General features: G+C 40.9%; 1 protein-coding gene across 3 annotated transcripts; it reads left to right on the top strand.

Moving 5' to 3' along the window:
- The first annotated feature begins 1,127 nt into the window (after positions 1 to 1,127).
- On the top strand, positions 1,128 to 22,854 carry fgf13b (fibroblast growth factor 13b). 3 transcript variants are annotated; one of them, XM_028595255.1, is made up of 5 exons: positions 1,128 to 1,297; positions 10,891 to 11,001; positions 15,759 to 15,862; positions 17,084 to 17,282; positions 21,983 to 22,854. In XM_028595255.1, exons 1-5 carry the CDS (start codon positions 1,249 to 1,251, stop codon positions 22,120 to 22,122), a joined length of 603 nt encoding a protein of 200 aa, XP_028451056.1. In that variant the 5' UTR covers positions 1,128 to 1,248; the 3' UTR covers positions 22,123 to 22,854. The 3 variants fall into 3 exon arrangements, with proteins under 3 accessions (XP_028451056.1, XP_028451057.1, XP_028451058.1); XM_028595256.1 differs by lacking the exon at positions 1,128 to 1,297 and adding an exon at positions 6,410 to 6,489; XM_028595257.1 differs by lacking the exon at positions 1,128 to 1,297 and adding an exon at positions 10,735 to 10,761.
- The last annotated feature ends 623 nt before the right edge of the window (positions 22,855 to 23,477 follow it).

The raw sequence follows: 23,477 nt of genomic DNA, 5'->3' as shown, positions 1-23,477 counted from the left end.
TATAGGGAGGCGCCCAGGGGCATCCTTACCAGATGCCCGAACCACTTCTGGCCTCGACGCAAAAAAGCACACATTGATTAAATGATCAATGAACTGACTGATTTGCATAGTGTTAAGACTGCTGAGTTTGCAGGTGGATCTGCATTCATCAGACTGTAGACAACATTGTGAATATGGTGACCGTCTTTAAGTCTGCGAGAGCTAAGAATCTTGGCCCAAGATATGCATCCTATTGTACCCCCCAGGAGAATCTGTTTAATTGTACCTCAGTATCTAGGACTTTCTGTCTGTCTGTAATTGTATGAGTTTATAATGATTATATATTTTTTTTAATTCAATCCAGTACCACATTCTAAAAAGGTCCTTTACAAAGGGTTTATCAAAACTGTAACTAAAGCTTTATTAATGTTTTTTTTTTCATTATTTTTTACTAATGCTAATCCCTTATGAGCCATTAACAATGCCAATGCCCTATAACCTTTATAATTGCAGACATGGAGGTATCACTTTCTAATACCGGTCAAGTCTTAGTAAGACTTATATTATATAGCATTATACTATATAGCATTAGTCAATTATTATTAGTGTCTCATTTTCCAATGAAGCATCATAAATGGTCTTTAATAAATAGTGGCCATACATTTCACACTTTCTAATATACCATCAGAAAACATTGCTGTCATAAATGTTAATAAAACAATAAATGTTATAATGACAAGCCATCAAGTGTGCAGTTGTAGGCCTATGTGTTGATCATTTCTTATTTATTGTTGAGGATTTTCCATATTGGCAACGCAAAAGTTGTTATTATAGGTGTATAACTGATCTGTGACTATAATTAAGCATTATGTATCTACCATTAATAAAGCCAATAGTTACAGCTTATAAGCCTTTTATAAAGGGAGCCGTTTTAGTAGGCCTAACTGGTACCTTTGATTATTCAATATTATTATATTCAATATATTCATTGAATTTGATTGCCTTGCGTGTGTACATATTTGTCACATCTTTCTTTGTCTCTCAATGTGCGCATGCGAGTGTAATTTTGCGCGCACAAGTTTGGGTACCAGCTGCGCAGCGGGTCGTCAGATTGAGTCGGACTCGGGCTGTGGAGAGAGAGGCGGAGAGGGACTGCTACCGGCCACTGTGTGGAGTAAAGAAATCTGACCAGGATGAAACAGTAAAACTGGGACCCTGCATCTCTCACCTGAAGTTTGATTCAACAACCAGCAGCAGCGGCGGGGCTCCATGAGCGGAAAAACGAAAAGCAAAGAGGATAAAGACCATGCCGCCAAACGTGAGTGATGATGAACACGAGTCAGATACAAAGAGGGATGTAATTATACGCGTTTTTTTTCCCCTTTCTTTATTGTGAGCATAAAAGTGGAAATATCTGGTGTGTGATGGTGCTGAGATCAGCATCACTTATTCCCATTGTCCCCACAATCCAGAAAACTGAAAACATAAAATTAACTAGCCTACTTTAAAATATCGTTGGACGTATGTTTCAAAATAGGCTATGAAAACCCCTTCAGAAAATGTAATTGTATTTATAAAAGTGTTGATGTGAGCACATTGTAATCATGCTTTCTATGTCGCCTAGGGGTCTTGCAGTTTACCGCTTTAGGCTATTACAAAAACAGAGGAGACATGTTTATTACATTGTGGCCAAGATGAAACATCCCAGATCTATATTATAAAAGCACTGACATATAGGCTATTTCACCCACAGAAGGGTTTCTGGGTCTCAGATGTGATTTCAGCGTTCATTCATTTGTGTCCTTCCTCGACAGCAATAAATATCAACGCGTGATACACCGCAAAGGAAACTGGGAAACTATCATTTCCATGGAAACAAAAAAGGGAGTTGCCCGCATAATCTATGCATGAGACCCGTATTCATTCAAAAAAAAAAAAAAAAAAAGCAGAGAGATGCAGCGTGCAGGGATTTTTGTTATAGGCTACTGTCTTCTAAAGAATGCATCCAACAGTAACCTAGTCAAGAATTTGGTTAATGTTCTTTCTTATTCTATAAACAATATTTATGTTTACATGTTTTCCCTAAAAAATCTAAAATTCTAACTGAGGTTTGTCAATGTCCCCATAGAAAGTAGCCTAATACAGGAATTTATCTTGTAAACTACCCAGAGTCCGCAAGAGTAACAATAAAAAGTGAAATACTGGCATTCAAAACGGTTTGCTAAAAGGTGTGCCTTTAAGTACATTTAAACAAAAAATGATATCATATTGACGAGATCCTTGACACAATTTCTGGACATATACAGCAAGAACAGAACAGTGGAGCCATTTATAGTTTAATTAATTAATTAAACTAATTCATTTATAGTTTTGTGGAAATACTGGATTAAAACGTTGGTTTTGCTCTGGGCAAAAATATACTCTTCCCAGGCAGACAGTAAACAACATGTTTGATGGATGAATGTATGGATGTATGGATGTCCTGTAAGGGATCTGTATCTACGGCCAGATGGTAGAAGTGTGAAGAACGGGTTGAGGGGGTGCCTGGGGTCATGTGCTATGGTGTGTGCTCTGCATGTAATGACTTTGCTGTTGAGGTGTAAAAGGTTGGGGGTGGGGAGGCCAATCATTTTGGAGGCAAAAACCATAGATATAAAACAGTTTAATAACTATGGCAAAAATGAACATGTAGGTCGATTGTGCAAGCAGTTTATAATGACCCATATTTATGGGTCCCTAACCCTAACCTTAAACCAATCCCTGATGTTTTCCTAACCCTAAGTATTTTTCTGGCCAAAACTTAACTAGTTCTTTTTCACAATGTTAATCACGTGATTAAAACTTCCACAATGGTCACGTGTTACGGTCACGTGTTTAAAACAACCCGGCGTTAAATAGAACAATCATTTAGGTTGTTTTGGGAGTCATTGGCAAACTAATTATTATTTCGCTTATGAGGACGTGTTGTAATTTTCACAGAAAAACCAATTAAGAACCAACAATCACAAAACAGACATGATAAAACAACTCCCTAATAACAATGCTTCAACAAATCACTATTTTCTCAGTCACAGATCTGACAAAAGGTTGGATTAAGGGCTGTTCTTGGTGTGGACGGCAAGTTCAGCGGCTATGGAACTGTGCCAGTAGGGCTTGCTATAGCAACATAATGTTTAATTGCAACTGACTGCTGTTGACAGAAAAGTAATAAATCTTATTTATGGTAACCTTTACTCATAACAAGCAAACACATCAATAAACAAAAAATCAATAAAAGCAAGCCAATAAACAAGAAGGGGGTCATTCATAAGATGATATATCCACAGAGACTATAACAATAATAACCCCTGTAAATTCAAATGGATTCCAATGCAACAGCCCTGCAATAAATTCTGCCTTTGTGACACTAAATATAAACCTTTCAGTATATTGTTGCCCAGTACAACTTCAACACATACCATAGTAGTCCCAATAAAACAGAACATTTTAACTGTATTTGTGAAAGCGCTAGTGCATTGCATTATTTTGTACACGTCTCCATATTTTGTGTGTAGTAAGCCTGAGCTAAAGGAGCAGCACTCCCAAATGGCTGGAATATATTATGACTTTGAATTAGATTTTAATGATGAAAGTAACAATAAGCCACATGTTTATAATTATACTAACAGTGTTTCATATAAGAAAAAAAAATTGACGAAGTCCAAGTTAAAAAAAACAATTGTTACTGAGCAAGTTACTGCAACCATTACTGAGACCACATTCATTACAATGAATCATTTAAAGCAGCTCAACATACTGTAACACAGACTGAAAAGACACCAGCAACGTTTGTTCTTACAATCGCAGAAATACATCAAGTCTGATGTACCTTTTGACTAAAATATCTTGAGCAATGACTCACTCCCCCTCGGGTGGACAGACAGGCAGCATTATATGCCACCTTGTTCTGTTCTTTATAATAGTGGCATTAAGGATTAAGTTTGGATAGAACAAGAACTCATTAACATCTTGTTCTTGAAGAGATTAGGCTTATAAATGTGAATTAAAACTATGTGTGTACGTGTGTTTCTCTGTGTGTGTGTGTGTGTGTGTGTGTGTGTGTGTGTGTGTGTGTGTGTGGACTCATAGACAGGCAGAAGGAGAGGATTCACCATAGAGACGCTATTGTTAATTAACCCTTATTGTGACCCAGCAAAAAGGCAGGCAGCAGAGGTCAACATTGCACAGCAATTAAGACCCATGCAATAGATCACTGAACCACATCAGATTTTTTTTTGCTGATGTAGTGATGTCACCAACAACTTTCTGGAATATCAATAAAAACATACCTTCCTCCTCACAGTTAATGTTATTTACCTTTTCTGTGTGTTATGTCATGAAAAACGTGGAACATTTGTGTTATACCTCGCCGTAATTTTGTAAGCTATCATACGAATTGTTGTACATAGGTTTTCATATGAACCAGTTGATGAGAATGTGTTGCTCCTGGTGACAAACTAGTCAACTAGCCAATTTTTGTCAATCAATCAAACTTTTTATTAGAAAAATATTGTTCTGCCATATGCTGCAATGAGATCTATCATAAACTGTGACTCCTGGCAGCTTATAAGTATGGATGAAAATAAAAATGTGATGCTCACTAGGATGTGATGGTAGTTCTCAATGCAACAAAACTTTGTCTCTGTAGTCGGCAGTCACAGTAGTGGTGTGACAGCGATCAGGACCTATACTGTAAACATGTTGGCTCAAATACAGATTTTATTCTGGGGCTCGACATTACCCAATAACCCTTTCTCTTTCGCTCTCTCTCTCTCTCACACACACACACACACACACACACACACACACACACACACACACACACACACACACACACACACACACACACACACACACACACACACACACACAAATGCAATGGCACCATCTAGTGGCTGATAATAGGAATCACTGGTAGTGAATGACAGCTGATGCTCTCCAAAATCTGAAAGGAGCTTAATAGAGTTTTTTTTGAATGGACAAGAGCGATTGGATACTGGCAACCTGCCCAGGTTGTTGGCTTAGGAACATTTTCCAAAGACATAGGGCTACCTGCTGGCATCTTTGTGGCTTGCTATTTCATGCCAAGGCTACAAAGATATTTTGGGAGGCTAGAATGGAAGGGTATTCCAGTTCAGGTGAAACAAATGAAGCAAATAAAGAATGAAAAGAAATCTGACCCACAGGCACACAGTGATCCATCCATCTGCTTGATCTAATAGTTATTTCCTCATCACAGGAAGCCATGGCATGATTATCCAATTATGCAGATCAAAAACAGAACCTCACAGAGATTTTAAAAAACAGAATAAAAAGCACATTTATTTCAAATATTTTTTCTTGGATAACTTTGATGTTTCCTTTTTCTATTAGCTTTACTTTTTAAGTTGCTGAGTGTGCATGTTCTCCAGCAACATCCTGCCTCACTGCCTTCAATGGCTTTTACAGGCTCCTGCAGTATATGCAGCAACAGACATTCTGCAATCTGTACTAGTTTGTGTATCATCTCAGTAATATGGATGCTGTTGTGTTCCCAGGAAGCACTGTAACAGCACAACAATGTAATGGTCTGATAATGTAGAGGGACTGTATGTGTGGCCATGTAGACGGTGTGTAATTCTGGACTGGCAGCATTGCTCCGAGTGTGGTTACTATAGCCTACAGTAATATGCTAATGTGCATGTGCACTGAGGATAGCCCACAGACCCACAGAGATAGTGCAAAGCCATTAGGTGTGTGTGTGTTTCTTTGTAGTTGTGTGCATGCTGTGTTAGTTTATCTCTATTTAAAAAAAATCCTTGGAATCAAGGACATTTCGCTGGTTCTTACTTTTTTCCAAGGTGATAGGGTTATAACAGTTCCCCAAAATTCCTCTCGATATTTGGTATGGAGTGGATACTGCAGCAGAATTAAAAATATTTTGTGGGAGAGAAACAGTTTGGGTTAGAAGTAGTTTGAGGGTAGGGACTACATGGTTTGTTATTTTGTTGCTGGGAATACTTATATATTTTGCTGATTTCAATCCAGCTCTGTGTCATGGCAGGCTGGCAAGGGGAAATACATGGCCGTTATGACACACACACACACACACACACACACACACACACACACACACACACACACACACACACCTCCCTCCCTTACACTCCTCGATAGATCCTTGGATTTGGGAACGGCCTCCTGGCTCCCTCCCTCTCTTATTGTGCCAGATCAGCGGGGCCTTGAGATGAATCATTAATGACCGGTTCCAACGGCTTAATGGCCTCTAATGTTCTGTAATGATCTCCCGTCAACGCCATGTGCGCGGCCTTAATGGATCCAATGCCGTAGAGAATTGGCTGGTTTGAACTTCAGTAATTCCTCCTCTTTTCGTCGAGCAGCGCACAACAGGAAGTGCGAAAAGCCATGAGCACAAGGCTCCGAAACTCCACGGGCGCAGGATGAGTTTCCCTATCCGCCGATCAACCTCAGGTAGGACCGGGGGCGACGGTCTGAAATAACGAGATTTGACCCGGCCTATAGTAGCATAATCTTGCTACAAAATTATTTTTTGACTCACTTCATAAACACTTTGTGTATAATATGCTTTGGGAATAGGCTGTTGTAGGGGAGAAAGGATAAACGATAAGGTCGACAGAAGTCTCTAAAGGGACTTTTCTAAAACACTGTCTTGGTGCTCATGTTGATGTTACAGATACATTTTGTTTTCGACCTTAACCTGTTAATTTTCGATTTCATAAAGTTGTTTGAAATAATTCGATCAGTTTTGGTATAAACTAAGAGAAAGGTGTGGTTGTGACTCAAAACTTGAAGCGCTGTCCGTGGTGCTGAAAGACGCGCCGGGCGCTACCTTCTCATGAGAGCGACAGCTCGACTCCAAACAAAACCGTTTTGTTAGATACATGCACTAATTTACATACATTCATAATGCATGGTATTTTAATGTAGGCTCTGAGTATTATGCTGTTGTATCTTTCGCAGCCTTGAGAATAAATTCATCTTTAAAGCATTTCTGGGAATTGAGATCCTAAACTTTTATAGGTGTCCTCCACGCTCATTTCACAACTCCAACTTTTAAAATATTACAGAACTTAAATAGAAGTCTCTCAGTTGGGAAGCGCAAAATAAATTGTTCATTTATTTTGTCTGCAGCGCCCTGCAGGGCGGTTTCTTACTTTGTGTACTCCACCAAAACAAGATGAACTAAAGTTTAAAATAAATGTTACCTTAACTGAAACGTCCCAAAACTGATATACACAAATTCGTTGTAAACATGTTTCACACTATTCACTACTGCTTTTGATGTTCGACCTTCTAAAGGCCTCAGTGGCTTGCTGCAAAGTGTTTAACTCTATTATGAATACTGCCGCATGCTGCTGGCTTACTTATCATACTCTAACTGGCATTCATGGTTAGACTGAGAATCACACACATACTGTAAGGGCTCTCTCTGGATATTTGCTGTAAATCTACTGTAGTTTTATCTGTCAGGATTAAGTCCCTCTTCTCCAACTTCTTTTTGTCAATTCTACTGCTAGTAGGGGGCGCTACAGATCTCCAACCAAACCTTATAGAAGTTTACAGCTTTTACCCATATAATAGAAACAAGATTTAACAGCTCAACTGTATCTTTTAAATATTTGTGTACGTGATTGTGTATGCAACAATCTAGACTTTGTATATTCTGAAATTACTCTATGCTATCAATTTAGTTCACTGAGATATATATTTTTTTTTTTATCCTGGAAACAAAACCATTACTAATTCTTCCCTGTGTTATTAAGCTGCTTATTTGTTTCCATTGATGGGTGATCTATATTGATTGATGTGTTTTATTTAACACTTCAATTTGTTATTGTGATGATTTAAGGCTAAAGGGGGAGAATTAGTGACGTTTATGTTCCTCAGAGGCACCTTGTATCTGGTTTGTTTGTCCTGCAGCTTGTATTGTTACAGTTTGTTACTATAGTTTGTGTGGCATTTGCTTTTAGGGGCACGTGGTGTGGGTTTAAAAGCAAGGAGCTCATAAATGAAAGATGAAGGCCTAGCTTTCAGTCAATTCATTACAGTGGTTGTATGCATTTGCTTCCATATTTTGAGATGACATCACAGATTGGTTATGAAATGTTTTTATGGCTGAAGTGTCGTCTCTATGAGGGAATGCACAGCGTGTGGGTTGAGCTGTATGATAGCACCTAAACAATAGTTATCTGTACATTTACAAGTGTCTTACCTAACCAGAAGGCCATGTAACTTCAACTGCTTCAGTCACAGACAGGCTAAAGGCTCCATTCAGTGACTGACCAGGTCCTGACCTCAGTATCTGTCCACAGTCCATCACTTTCTCCTCCACCCACTGGCTTATTCTCACAGCAGGCTATGGCTTACTGAGTTCCTTCCTCTTCAGTCTTGTAATTCCCTGCTCACCACATCCTCTTGCTCTCCAGCCATCGATTTTCACTACATTTTCCACTGGCAAACAGCATGCATCTCTGCCTGCTGCTCTGCACCTGGTGCCACAGGTCGACCTCCACTCTTTGTCCACTGCCTCGTCTTCCTCAAGACCGGTTGGGGTTTCAGTTGCCATGCGCCGTTGCAGCTGTATCTGCCGCTGACAGCTGTGCATCCGTTTTCCTGCTGGGGCTTGCCTGTGGCCAGTCGACATGCACGAATTGGCTGATTGCTGCTGCATGTGTGCCTCTGCTCTGGTGCAAATGCAAAGGGAACATCTAGTGAAACGACAGAGCTCATCCGGATTGAAGTGCCGTCTCCGTTATTCACCACCTCCTTACACGCTGCAGTCTTTCAGCAGCAGTGGTGAACCTCTGCACCAAAATAAAATGAGCCCCTCCTTTACACACACACATACACACACACACACACACACACACACACACACACACACACACACACACACACACACACCTCTATTCCATTATTGTCCCTTCACTTCATTTACCTTTACTCCTTATATTGTATTTGATTTCCTCATGCCTACTAATGTAATATCTCCTTTCCTTCCCTCTCTAGCCCTTACTCTCGCTCTACCACTCACACACTCAATAGCCTACTGTACAGGCATCTCTCTCCCTCGCTTGCCTCTTCATTTTTTTCTCTCTTTGCTCTCTGTCGTTCATCTCTCTTTTCCCAATCCATTTGTAGGTTGTGTATAATCTACAAGCTTCTCTGTCGCTCTCTCTTACTCAATATCTCATTTTCTCCCTTCCGCCCCCTTTTCCATTATCCCTCCTCTCATTAATTCACCTGCCTATCACACATCAGTATACAGTATAACATGTAAATATCATGCCACGTGGGGCTCAGGGCTACAGGTGCCCTATGAAGAAGAGCTGCCCAAACGCCCCTCATCACACTCCAAAGCCATCAGACCCCCTCCCCACACAGACACACGTAGGCTACACACATGTTGCGCCCCCCACCCATCCACCCACCCAACACACACACACTCACACACACACTCCACCACCCCTTTTTCGTTCTTCTTCCTCGGGGCGGGCAGGGCTGCAGCAGTTTTTATGAACGGAACGGCACGGCCGAGCCGTTTCATTGACAAACATTCCGGTTGCTGCATTTATGTCACGGACAGCGTCGAAGAGCGGAGCATCATACATCGCCGGGGGATCGGTGCAGAACAGCAGCAGCGGAAGAGAAGGCAGCAGCTGCAGTGGTCAACAACAAGCCCCGGTGTCGTTCGCACCTGTTTATAAGCTGTTGATTCGTCACCTTGACCCGGACCGGATCCTCACGCAAACCCTCTCCCTCCTTCAAGCTCTCTGGAGACAGCCAGAAGATTCACCTGAGGGGGGAATCACTCACACAGCTTTTGCCACTCGGACCCACTATGGGGACGTGAGGCGGCGTCGTTAACGCTCACTCACTGGCGGGGTCGTTGTTTAACGACTTCCACGAAGCGCCCGGACGCAGCGATGGAGGATTCTGGACGCTTTTTAAAATCACGAGACTGCAGCGACCGGTGTGTGATGCGAACTGAGCGGTGGGTGGTGTAGACTCCCTCCCCGCACCCCACACACCCCCACCGCCTTATCCGTGAACACACCCCATCCCTCCCAACCGGGACCCACAGCCGTGTTTCACTTCACCGAGGGAACATGTCCCGGGCAGCGGCGATCGCAAACTCCCTGATCCGTCAGAAGCGACAGGCAAAGGAGCGGGAGAAGGCGAATGCTTGCCGCGGCAGCGGCAGCCCGAGCAACAGCAAAGGCACAAACGAGAAGCAGAGCAAGCTGAACGTGTTCTCGCGTGTCAAATTGTTTGGATCGAGGAAGAAACGGAAGAGAAAGCGACCACCAGGTCAGAGAAAAGTGGGAAAGCCACGGGCTGCACCACCACCTCAACCATCTTCACCACCAGCAGCATCATTACAATCATCGCCACCAACACCATTTTCTCTCATCACTGAGGCTGGTCCTTCATCACTTCGTCATTCGTCACCCTCTGGATAGTCTCCTTCTGGCACTGGCATTAAGAATTCATCCAGTTGCATGACAATACATACATCATATGTGAATAACTTTGCATTGTCCTGCTGCAAAGTGTTGTAGCAGCATGTGTCTGTGCTAGCTGATGGAGATCTCATTTTAAAACAGGATCCCAATTTAGGCAGAGCTTGAGCTACTCCTGTTATGTTACATCTGTCAATTATTCTTTGATATATGTGCGCCACAATGTTCCTGGGGTCAGGGATCAACAGCGATTGGAAATGTAAACATCTTCTCCTCTTATACTTCCGGCTTCTTGGAGACTGCTGGATGTGATACTTGTGAAGACATGACAGTGATAAGGAGTGAATGCAGTTAATGTGTGTCCTCTCCTCTCCTCTGCTCCTCTCAGAGCCCCAGTTAAAGGGCATTGTGACCAGGCTTTCCAATTGCCAGGGCTTCCAACTGCAGATGCAGCCTGATGGCACTATTGATGGAACAAAGGATGAAGACAGCACTTATGGTAAGTCTAACTCTGGCTTATGCATGTACAGAAAAGAATACTGGCCATCCAAATTTGCCCATATCCACTGATTTGCCCATTTCAAAAATCAGCTTGGGGCTGCAACTAACCATTATTTTCTTTATAGATTAATCTACTGATACATTTCTCCACTTATTTTAGGGATGTCACAACAACAATACTACAGTACCAAGTCAATTCCCAAATTCTGAAACGTGACAGTAGGCTTACTCGTTTTTTTAAATGGAAAAAAAAGGTGTGAAAATGTGTCATAAATTGGGAGAAATATGGGAGAATTGTGACCACAGGAGGAAACTGGGAGAGGGTAATGTAGAAAATACACATAGTTGAACTCTTTGCACGAAGTCTCGCAAGACTTTTACACAAGATGGATCCTTTCTAGCCATAACCCAGAAGAAGAAGATTTATTTATTTATATTAGGACAATGCACATTAATATAAATAATAATGTAAATGCACCAGTGTTAGCCAGTTGACTAACTTTCAACTGTAGTCCTAGTTGCATGCATGTCATTATGGTGGGAAGAAACCAGAGGACCTGGAGGAAACCCATGGAAGCACGGGGAGAACATGCAAACTCCACACAGAAAGGCCTGGGACAACCTGGGTTTGAACCCAGAACCTTCTTGCTGTGAGGCAGAAGTGCTAACCACTGAGCCACCATGCTACCCTTACAGTAGGTGAATAGCCCTTCATCTCCATCCACGATTGATGACTTGAGTGCAGTAGGCATCTGCTTGTACCGTATAGTTCACCTGGAACTTCCCAACCACAAGTTAGTCTGATTCTCTCTGCTGTTGTTTTTCACATAAAGCCCTATCTTAGCTACAATAGCTGACATTAGCTAACTTTAGCACTTGTTCTAGCGGAGCCCAGTTCTATGTGAAAAACCAACGGCAGACAGAAAAAGATTTAACATAACATTCTTGCTGTTTGGGAGTTCCAGGTGAACTCATGGAAGACATTAACATAGGCTAGCTGTGTGCTGATGCCAGGCTTCGAAGCAGGTAGCTGTGGGTCCAGAAATGGTAACATTGAAAATGAGTGACAGCACAGGTTGAATCAAGTCTTTATTTCTCAATTTGCTTTACTTTTAAAGTAAAGCAAGAAAAAAGGGAGATAACCACATATTACTGTAGCCTACAAAAGACTGAAACCACACTTTCTTTTGAACATTGCAACATATTGAAGGTTCAATATCGAGCAAGGTCTAATTTAGTTCCCATATGCTCACTTTGGTGTTCCAAACCAGTTTAAATCCAATTTAAGAATTTTACTCTTCAGGAAATCGGTCTACTGTGAGAATTTGCAATCAGCAACATGTGTGTTCATATTTGGAAGCTGGTGGCTGATTTTCCTCCAAATATCAGATGATATCATGGCAACGTGTTTGATGTTTCCTGCTTAAAGAAATCAATTAAATATCCACAGGATGCACATTGCAAAAGATACTTGAACGGATCCAGTGAACACATTTTCTCTCACTTGCTCTCCCTCTCTTTCTCACACACAAAAACACACGTAGGCTACAACGTGTGATTGATACAGCTAATTCAGTTCTGCTGTTGTGGTTCAGACGGCAATCGCTCTCCTTCTTGTGCACAGTTGGTGTTGCCAGCATCAAGCATTAATCTCTTCTACTTCTCGGGCCACCAACTGTTGTGTGTACAAATAGAAAGATGTGGCTAAAAAGGCAGTGTGCTCTTTAATTAGATGATTACATGGTGTATACATGATGTAAACGCCCACCCACGTAAAATCAGTCAACTGTGACTGGGTTTCAATGAATAATCCACATAGGCTAATCCATGTCTCCATATAGCCAGAGTCATTATAAAAAACACGATTGGCTGAATGAGTGTAATTAAACGAGGGCCTGGCTCATCAAACCGCCCGGAATAATTATGTCACTGCTACAGAGCTTTTACTATATTTTATAAATTATGATTTGCTTGAATGCACACCAGTGGGGAAAAACCATAACAACAGAATATGATAAATAGTATTGTTGTCATCTTGTACACCCAAAAATGTCTACAAGATTAATCTTTAAATCTATACTCATTTTGTTGCCACTGTAGATGCTTTCTGTTCATCCGACATGCCTGGAAATACCTTAACATTAGTTTAGACAGTTAATGGCATACTCACTGTAATGTGTTAAGAGTGTGGAACCCAAACAGCTTAAGGTGATTATGTTTATGAATCGTGCTGTAAAACTCACACGAACAGCCATTGTCAAAGCACCTTGAACCTTGCAGTGTCGTTATATCTGGAAATGTCCTCTTTACTCTACATGTTCAAAAGTAGGAATTAGTTATTATCAATTAGTTGATTCATTGATAGAAAATGGTTCAACAACAGTTTTGATTGTTCATTGTTTGCTCGGATTTCAGCTTCTTAAATGATTTATATCTAACTAAAATGGAAGTCTCAGGGCCACTTGCGCCCACTTCAGGCGTATTTCTTTCGCAATGTGCACGTAAAAGCATGGCGAGGTATGTACAAACAGGCTGCGATGAGGTAAAAGCGCAGACTGCCTGTCGCGGGGACTGAAAATGGCTTAAAAGCAGGTGTAAACCAGCCGCAAGCGGGTTTCCTCGCATATGCCTCCTGTTGAAATGGCAGCAGTAATCCGAGCAAGACGAAGACATAGGCCAAGGAGATGAGCTGAAAAGATTTTTCAGCAGCATCAGCAGTGGGAATATCGCAGTCTGCACTCAGCCGTATCATAGCACCAGTACTGAACACTTTGCTACAGCACAATTTACGGTATAGTGGGCGGAGAAAGGCGCTGATTACCCGATGAACTGCAGGTTTGGTAAATACGATGTAAACTGAAGTATCACAGCATGCGCTTTCTGCGGGTTGGCCATGGCGCTGATAATGCTACAGTCGCAAATGTACGTACATCTGGCCCTCAGTCTGTACGTATGTCCTCCGATTTTCTCGACAATCGTTCAGCCGATTGACTTCACACTTGGTGGGTGTATAGACCTTTTTCGCGGCAGACATGTTGACATGTCATAGTAGGAAAAGCACCGGTGTGTTCAAAACCATTAATGATGGCGGCATTCCACTTAGGAGAGGCCCTTGTATTGTGCATGCTGACTCACTGAAATAGCTTACTGGGATACTTGATGGAACTCAGCCATCCTTAAGGTTATCAATCTCAGCTGTGCTTTTCCTACTATGACAAGTCAAAATGTCTGCTGTGAAAAAGGTCCATTGCTGAGGACCCAAAGAAGGGCAGTGCAGATTGTGAGCTCTTGAGATCTACGGGACCTATTTATTAGTACTGTGTTTTGTACACACTGTGTAGTGTATTGAGAGGAGACCCCAATTATCTGTTACACTGCCAAATGGCATGCTGGGTACAGTAAAGCTCGCTCTCTACCGCTCGCTACAAAAAAGGGTCTCTGCAGACTACACAATACACCCTCTGAGATAACTTCCTGGATTAACGTACTTGTTTTAACCCGAACCATGATCTTTTCCTTAACTTTACCAAGTAGGTTTAGTGCCTAAACCTAACCAAACTGCGACCATTTCGAGAACGTATCATGTAGTAGGCGTGTCCTGTAGTACTCTGAACGCGCAGATAGACCTACTTGCTCGCTACAGTACATTCTAATACAGATGAAGAAAGAGAGACCGGAGATGTTACATTGTAGCAAACATTTCACATTTTAAGCATCAGCAATGCTTTTTTACCTGGAAATAGCCTGGGCTTAAATAGCTAGCTGTTAGCAATAGGCATGGGCCGGTATGAGATTCTGACTGCATGATAAACTTCAGCAAAAAATATCACGGTTTCACGGTATTGCATTACAGCTTTAAAATTCATTATTTATATTAGACAGCCGCCGCCTGTCCCGGCAGATTGTGGAGCTTGTGAAGTCCGATACTGTCCTACCAAATTTGCAATTAGCCATCAATTTTCGTGAAACGGCCCATATTTGAGCTTTACATTTCAGTGATTTATGATTTCTCGCATAAAAAAAGTCTCAGAAGTGAATTTAGTGGTAAAATAGTAGATGAACAATGCATACAATTTTAGAGATCTGCGTGACCTAGATTCAGAAGACTAGCTGACCTCAGGTCAGTTGTGTAGCCTATGTTGGGGCGTGACAAAGACTAGAGACTAGAGCCAAATGAGGAGGCAGCAGTTTCAAATTGTGAGATTTGCAGAGGAAAGGGGTGTCAATAGGCTTTTGAGGTTCTATGTATGTCCTATTTACCCACCAAACTGTTGTTTTTCAACTATGACAGGGTAAAATTGGTTTTGCATTCTATCACCCCTTTAATAGAAAACATAGTTGACAGATTAGCTGCCATTGTAAAAAATAGTAGAAATAGCTGTAAACTGACTCTGTGGCATTAGTCATGAAACGTGTCCTTGCACTGCCAAATGTTTTCCAAACCCTGCTTTGCTACGTGCCTTTTGCCAATTCTAACCCTTTTCATTCCACACTTACTGACAACCTCTAAATCTTAGTGTAATTCAGTGGCCTTAACGCCTGACTGACCTTGTAAAAATAGCTTATCTGCCGCAAAATGTCTAAATGTCTTTATACCAGATGCTACACTGATATTGCTGAGGATTTGTCTCTCTGTTTCCCTCTGTGCTCACTGTGTGATTGGTCATTTGTTTGCTGTGTGCGTTTGTCGTGTGTGTGTGTGTGTGTGTGTGTGTGTGTGTGTGCGCTTGTGTGGGTTTCTGTGTGCATACATAGCTGTGTTCAACCTGATCCCAGTGGGGCTTCGTGTGGTGGCCATCCAGGGCGTCCAGACCAAACTCTATCTGGCAATGAACAACGAAGGCTTTCTCTACACCTCTGTAGGTCACCCCACACTCACAGACACACACCGCCACCACCATCATCATCATCATCATTACAGACTGAAATGTCTTTGGTTGATAATGAAGCAGCAGCTCTGTGTGACCAGTCTCATTATCATCCTGTCATCACATCAATACTAGCTACAGTGTTGCCTTGTGAATCAGCTGCCACTAGGTGTTATAATCCAATGTCTGAGCCTTTCTAATCTATCTACTGATATTGTGGCTTCACAGGACTGATTTCAGATCATCCTCCAGCCTTCTTTTGTTTATCTCCCTTAGGTCATTCTTTGATAGGAAGATTACTTTTTGTCCATTTACACACACACATTCTGAATTTTGTTTTTATATCCCAGCTAGATTCACACAAATATCCCCACTGTGCATATCTTTTCTTGTCAGAAGGCAGTGTTGGTTGCAGCACAGTGTATTAAGTTCCTCACTTTAGCTCTTGACCAGTGAGGGTGTGTAGATAGAATGACAAAAATAACATACTGCGATACTAAAAGATGAAAACTAACAGAGAAAAATAGAAAAATTGCCCAGACCTCAAAGTAATAACAGCCATGCTGCTACGCTTGTGCCAGCACGTATACCACCACAATATCTGGCCCATCATGTCCAGTCCTGGAGGCTTTGCGTCAGTCATAACACTCATATCACTTGTTTCATCTTCTCACCTGATATTAAATACACACAAGATATTTATAGATACGTACAGACAAAGCACATTTGTCCATGTATTCGTACTTAATCTATTTGAATATAAATATACAAAACCTAAGGAAAATACATACAAGATTAATAGATGACAGAGAGACAGAGCATTCTTTCTGTATTTTTCGGTTTCCCCCTGTAACTTGGGCACTATCTTTCTCTCAGTGGGCTGGTTGGTATTCAAGGGAGTAGCCAGTTGCTATGGAGATGCAGGAATAAGGAAATGCAAATGTCAGCTGTCTTAAGTTGGTGCAGTTTGTTCTCGGAGACCTGGCCGAGATAATAATTCAAAAGTGGAATAACTGATGGATGAATACACTGATGGCAGTTTGGAGGAATGATTGAACACTTTTTAATGCAGTTGTCATTACAAACCCATACCTTCTGTGACCCAGCTGCTTTTCTGCAGCTTACGCCTCCCACCTCTCCATGTCTACTTAATCACCGTCTGGTCTTCTTTCTTTTATAATTTGTTCTAATATCTGTCACATTTTGCTTCAGGAACATTTTACCCCAGAGTGTAAGTTCAAGGAATCTGTGTTTGAGAACTACTACGTCACCTACTCCTCCATGATGTACCGGCAGCAGGCTTCGGGTCGGGCCTGGTACCTGGGACTCAACAAGGAGGGTGGAGTCATGAAGGGGAACCACGTCAAGAAGAACAAGGCCGCAGCACACTTCATACCGAAACCGCTCAAAGGTAAAGCCAGTAGGGGAGTGAGATGCACCACTTAATAGCACAACGTCTCACAAGGAGCACGTTAAACTGAACTGGACTTTTATTCTGCAAAAGTATACATATTTCTATCAACTATATATAACACTTTCAAAGCACCAAAACTATTTCCTAAAATTCTCTATAACATTATTTGCTAAAGAGGGAAAGTTTCTTGGTGCTCAGCCAAAAGGGTAACTACCGTTTTTTTCCTATTTTTTTGTGTCCAAGTGACTGATGGGAACAACAATCATTGACATTGGTCCAGTTAAGGATTAAGTGAGATCACTGCAGTCGCCAGCAGCGAAACAAGCTACAATGTAAATAAATAGGGCAATTGTCCAGCTTGTATTTACCTTCACAAAAGTGCTTGTTTCACCACTGACAGTCTCAGATTAATATACTAAGTGTCTGACAACATTATGGAAAGGATTTCTAAAGGAGGTCGACCTTTCTGTTACAGTTTTTTTTCCAATTGCTAAAACACCATTTTGCAAACTAGGCTGGTTTTATCAAAATACTTAACACAATTCACAAACCACACACCCAAACTGCAAAATGCCTTATATATCCTACAAAAATGAAGCACTGCAACCAAAACTACATATAGCATTATTAAAATCAAACATTTGCACCAAATGGCACACACTTCATTCATATTACCAGATTTTTGTCCAACCAACTACACACTGTTTGGCGTAATGAAAAGCACTCTCATCTTTAGTATGTTTTGCCATAATACTAAAATAGTTCAAATTGTAGAAAATTCTTCAGATTGTTCACATGCACAGAAATATTTGCAGATACACACATATGCTGTTGAAACATTTTTATTTTTTATTTTTCACCAAACAAGTCAATGCAACATATGCACAGCAGATATATTTACATTGGACTGAACAAAATATGCTCACAAAAAACTGTAAACTGTAAAAGAAAATTGCAGAAAAAATATATAGAAAAGAAAAGGTGCTCACCTGTGGTCTTTTCATAGTGCTTCCTGATTGAAGTGGTAACAATTAACCATTGAGGTGTTTGGCTAGGTGGCACATATGTTGGCCAATTAGCTCATGTAGTGTCATTTTGAATGGCAGTGTTGAAATGGCAAACATGTGACTTTATGTCAGATTTTTGTGTCTTATGGAGAGAACCGTGTTCAGTGCATTTAAAAAGTGCATTTAAAAAGTGCCATTTTGAATTGCAAAATGTGTGTAAAGCAGAAAATGTGTTTAGACTTTTGGAGACTTGAGAAGAGGTTTTGGTCTCTGTGTGTCAGTTTAAATAATTGTGCTATGCATGTCATTTTAGTGTGTTAGCAATTGGAAAAAACTGTAAAAAGTAAAATCCTTTTTTTAAACATAAAAACATCCACGAAATACCTGGTTTGATCCCCAGTCGGTGGTTTCCTGGCGAGCGATGGAAGAGACGATGGTGCACCCTTGGTCTTTGGCAGATGTGCTATTTGCGAACGTGTCTGTTAGGCAGTGTCGGCTACGATTTGGTCCGATCATTTCTCATCTTGTTGAGGTTTGGCGCTCGGTGGAAAGGTATTGTAACTCTTCCTGCAGATGGCATCTTTATTCACCCATTTTTAATAACAACGGTTTGTTGATGGGGAGTAGACCAATCACCTGGGAAAAGAGGGGCATTTTAGGGGACATTTTTGATTTAAACGGGCTGTGCTCCTTTCTAGCCCTAAAGGAAGATTTTAACCTACCAGGCACATCCTTCTTTTTTTACCTATAACTTAGAGCAGCTCTTAAGGCACATGGCGTACCGTGGCAGCACCCCCTGCCTGTACACCCGCTTCACGAGCTGTTCATTGCTAAAAGTGACTCACGGGGCATGGGATCCACTCTATATCAATACATAAGGGAAGCCTCACACCGGACGCTTCCACTAGACAGAGTATGGAGGAGGGATTTCCCAGGGCTAGAGCCAGATTTCGACTGGAGCAGGGTATGGAATAATGTCAAATTGGCTTCTAGAAATCCAGACCACCAGCAGATCCACTATAATTTTGTCCATAGGACTTATTTGGTCTCTCGTAAAGTGTGCCTGATGAAAATGATTGGTGACGCTTCATGCACATTGTGTTCACTGAAGACCATGGGCACGTTTCTTCACATGTTTTGGGAGTGCCCCCCTGTTGCACGGTTCTGGCAAAATGTTGCCTCAGAACTGTCGACATTTGTCTCGGGGACAGTATTAGCGACAATACCAGTTCTGTTACTGAATGACACTTCTTCACTACAGATTTCTAAATGTCAGAAAAGGATAGTCCTTGCCGGGCACACGGCTGCAAAGAAAATGGTGGCGGTGCGGAACTTTCAACCGCTCGTATCAATGGTGCTAGACAGGTGAATGTAGATATGTGGCTTTTAATAGCAGAGACGTTAAAAGTCTGACTGCGATTACAGCTGCCAGCCCACGGGGTCCTGGGGAGGGTGGGTTGATATTGTTTTAAGTGTACAGCTTTTATTTCATTTTAACTCATTAATATAATTTTTGTTTTTATTTAATTTATATATATATATATATATATATATATATATATATATATATATATATATATATATATATATATTTATTTATTTTTATTATGTGTGTGAAGGAGGGGGGGTGTTACATGTATGTTCTGTTACTATATACTGTTGGTTGTGTATGTGTGTTGAATAAAAACATTTGATCACAAAAAACATCCGAGAAATTGGGTTCGCTAAACCCGCCAGAGTCCATGTAAATAAACCAGTTATTTTAGCATCGTAAAATATACTTCATTCAAAGTCGACAAACAAAATAAAACTATGAAAAGCCGTTTTGGGTCGTCTTTACACTTTTCCAACCATCACAACTCTGGTTTTGGTTGAAATAAACACATAGTGTACCGATTTACATGTGAAAATATGTTGGTTCTATACATTGCTTTTTTAAAAAGAGTCTGGTGGGTTTAGCGCTAGCGACTTCAGAGCGGTTTCTGGTTAAACAGACAGGTCTCAAAGAGGTTTTAAAGGTCTATCTCTGAAGGGATCCTTTCCATAATGTTAGAATATTAATCTGGGCCCGTCAGTGGCAAAACAAGCACTTTTGTGAAGGTAACTACAAGCTGGACAATTGCCTTATTAACTTACATTGGAGCTTGTTTTGCTCCTGCCGACTGCAGCGATCTCGCTTAATACTGGACCAATGTCAAAGATTGATGGACATAGGAAAATAGGGTCCAGGTTGAAAAAAACAACATGAACAACGATGGTCACTCCAATGTATTTTCTTGCATTTGGTGCAAGAAAATACATTGTTAGGTGGCAGTAATGTACGACCGCTAAAAACTCCTGTTGAAAGATGAAGATGAATAAATACATTTCAACTTTTTAGTTTCCTCATTGTTAGCTTGATATTTTACTGAAACGTAATATAAAACTGTCCATTTACTTAGTATGTTTTTATTTACTACATAGTTGTATATGTGATTTCTTTAATTCCAACATTATCTGTAAATGCATGGAAGAAATTCTGTTTTTGCAAGATGTAAGCATTAATGTGATTAATCATGATACAGATCACAAATTTCTAAATCTGAAACTCATGCAGCTGATTGCCAAGCCTAATTGAAATGAGTCTGCAGGTATTCCTGATGAGTAAAAAAGCATTTATAATACTTTTTATAAATAATACTTTTTATAAAATAATATTTATATTGCGCCTTTCATACAAGAAATAGGCCTACTGTACAATAAGGAAATTGCATGACATAAGCAGACATAGAAAACAGAGAAATGAGACGGATAGTAAAACGCACTTAAAGCAGTAGGGCTAAGCCTACAACTGGCAGTCGATACGTATAGTTTGGGCTAAAAGTGAACAAGGGCAGGTGTGTTCCATTTCACTCCGCCGCTCCTGCCCCGCCCACTTTCCCTCCGTGCGACGTATGCTATGACGTCATATAAGGGGGAGGGAAGGAGGGCATGTTGAAAAACTAATTAAACAGTTACAACTTTTAAAATGAAAACATATTTGCATATTCATAGATTCTGAATTTTAGAATGTGTAAGTAGTTTATAGGTCAGACAAATTATTATTCGAAGAATTGTATGTCTTAATGAATCGGAAAACCTGGTTTCAAAATTGAAGTATTTCACTATAATATTCAATATATTTATGACCAAATAAGTAGCAACCGGAGACAAAAAAACATAAATAAAACATCTTTTTATATTATTTACTAAAGAAGTACTCCAGGATAACATTATCAGACTCACAATGTATAACCATAGCAAAATTGATCAAGCAATGATGCGTTACAGCTTCTTCCCACTGCCTCCCAAGTGGGCAAAAAAACAAACCAATAAAACAGAGGATAATTGTTTGTTTATCACTAGAGATCATCATTATTTCTATTTATATTGATCTTTACATTACTGCTCAACATTGCAGAAATTCCCCTTTGGCAGTGAAGTCAGAACCTGTTCTAAAACCAGAATTAATTACACTATTGTTCCAAAGCAAACCTCTCAGTTATGTATGTGCAAGGGAACTAAATGTACCGAACTGCCTGAACAAGGCGTGCATACCAAACATGTTTTTCAGTTAAACCAATAACTTAATTAACAAGTTAATTAGTGATTCTTCTTCTTTTTTTGTGTGTGTGTGTGTGTGTGTGTGTGTGTGTGTGTGTGTGTATATAGTGGCCATGTATAGGGAGCCCTCTCTCCATGACCTGACAGAACTCTCACGGTCAGGCAGCGGCACACCGACCAAGAGTCGCAGCGCTTCGGCACTACTTAACGGCGGAGGGAAGTCGCCCAGCAACAATGATCTCTCATAGCCCTACACCTCTCACACACACACACACACACACTCCTAGATATACAAACACACACTCACACACAGATCTCAGGCCGACATGCCCACACATCAGGCTGGTGAGGGGTAGGAGGCGCTGAGGAGGAAAAGAAGGAGGACCGGAGCGTGTTCTTCCACTTAACGGACCCCCCTGTGACTGACTGTGATGTAAATAAAATCAAGGACAATCAATCCGTCTGGCTCTGCTGATCTGGTCTGCAGACTACAGGACCTGTGAATCTTTTCCCTTGACTACTCTTCCTGCTGTATCATAACCACACAGAACAAGGGAAGAAAAGCGGGATAATAGAGAGAGTCAGTCAGTCACATAGTCAGAAAAACAGACTGTTACAGAGAACCAAAGAGTCCAAGTATTACCAAACTGAGTTACTTGCAGTGAAAAGGAAAGTGGCAAGAAATTCAGAGGAAGGAAGGAAGTCTCTATCTATTCTACCGTATGCTATGTTTACACAGAGCTCATGGGGTTAAGTCATATTTTAAAATGACAAACATATTCCTTGTACACTTATGAGGACTGATCATTTGTTTGCATGCAGGTGCGCCTGTGTGTGTGTGTGTGTGTGTGTGTGTGTGTGTTGTGTGTGTGTGTGTGTGTTTGTGTGGTCAAGTACACGCTGTTCTTGCAGTAGGAGTGTTGTGTGTGTGTGCGTGGGTAAGCGAGAGCGAGTGTGTGCGCATGCATTTGTCTGGTGTGTGTGTGTGTGTGTGTGTGTGTGGGGATTTTACCTTTTTAAGATCTGTTGTATATCAGACAAACCTCCTGAGGGCTTTAGCAGGTTAAAATAAGGTTTACTGTATATGCTTCCATGCTTACTTCTTACAAGCAATGCTGTTGTTTATCTTTGCGTTTGTTGTTGTTGTCCCTTGCTGTTTGTCTGTTTGTTTGTTTGTTTGTTTGTTGTTGCATGGAAGCTTGTGGACCTCTGCTCAGTAGCAGCATGCTGAAGGTCAGTTTTTTTTTCTGGTCTTACTGTATGTGTTCCTGACCTAAAGAGAACACTAGTGAGCCAATAGCGTCATACCAGAACACTAGTGAACCAATAGGAAGGTGTTGGAACACTACTGGACCAATAGTATTGCACCAGAACATGAATGGACCGATGGTGTTGGACCACAACCACCTGGACCAATGGGAGCACAGATTAACTTCATATTTTGGTTCCTGCTGTGAACGAACTAGAAATGCACTAAATAAACTCTTTCTAAAAAAAAATGATTGTCTTGTCGATTTTTTTTTACCCCATCTGCACCTGTGTTGATGTCATATTAGTTTAAAATGCTTTGAGTCTAGTATTCATCAATATTAGAGATTAAATC

Source organism: Perca flavescens, chromosome 13 (assembly GCF_004354835.1).
Source record: "Perca flavescens isolate YP-PL-M2 chromosome 13, PFLA_1.0, whole genome shotgun sequence".
NCBI classification, from domain to species: domain Eukaryota; kingdom Metazoa; phylum Chordata; class Actinopteri; order Perciformes; family Percidae; genus Perca; species Perca flavescens.
Note: the sequence above shows the minus strand (reverse complement) of the source record. Positions and strands in the feature narration are given on the sequence as shown.

Bases quoted from the DNA above. Each gene is read 5' to 3' on its own strand.
- fgf13b (XM_028595255.1), top strand. From the start codon at position 1,249: ATGAGCGGAAAAACGAAAAGCAAAGAGGATAAAGACCATGCCGCCAAA. The intron at 1,298-10,890 runs GTGAGTGATGAT...TGCTCCTCTCAG, and splicing joins TAAAGACCATGCCGCCAAAC to AGCCCCAGTTAAAGGGCATT. The intron at 17,283-21,982 runs GTAAAGCCAGTA...GTGTGTATATAG, and splicing joins CATACCGAAACCGCTCAAAG to TGGCCATGTATAGGGAGCCC.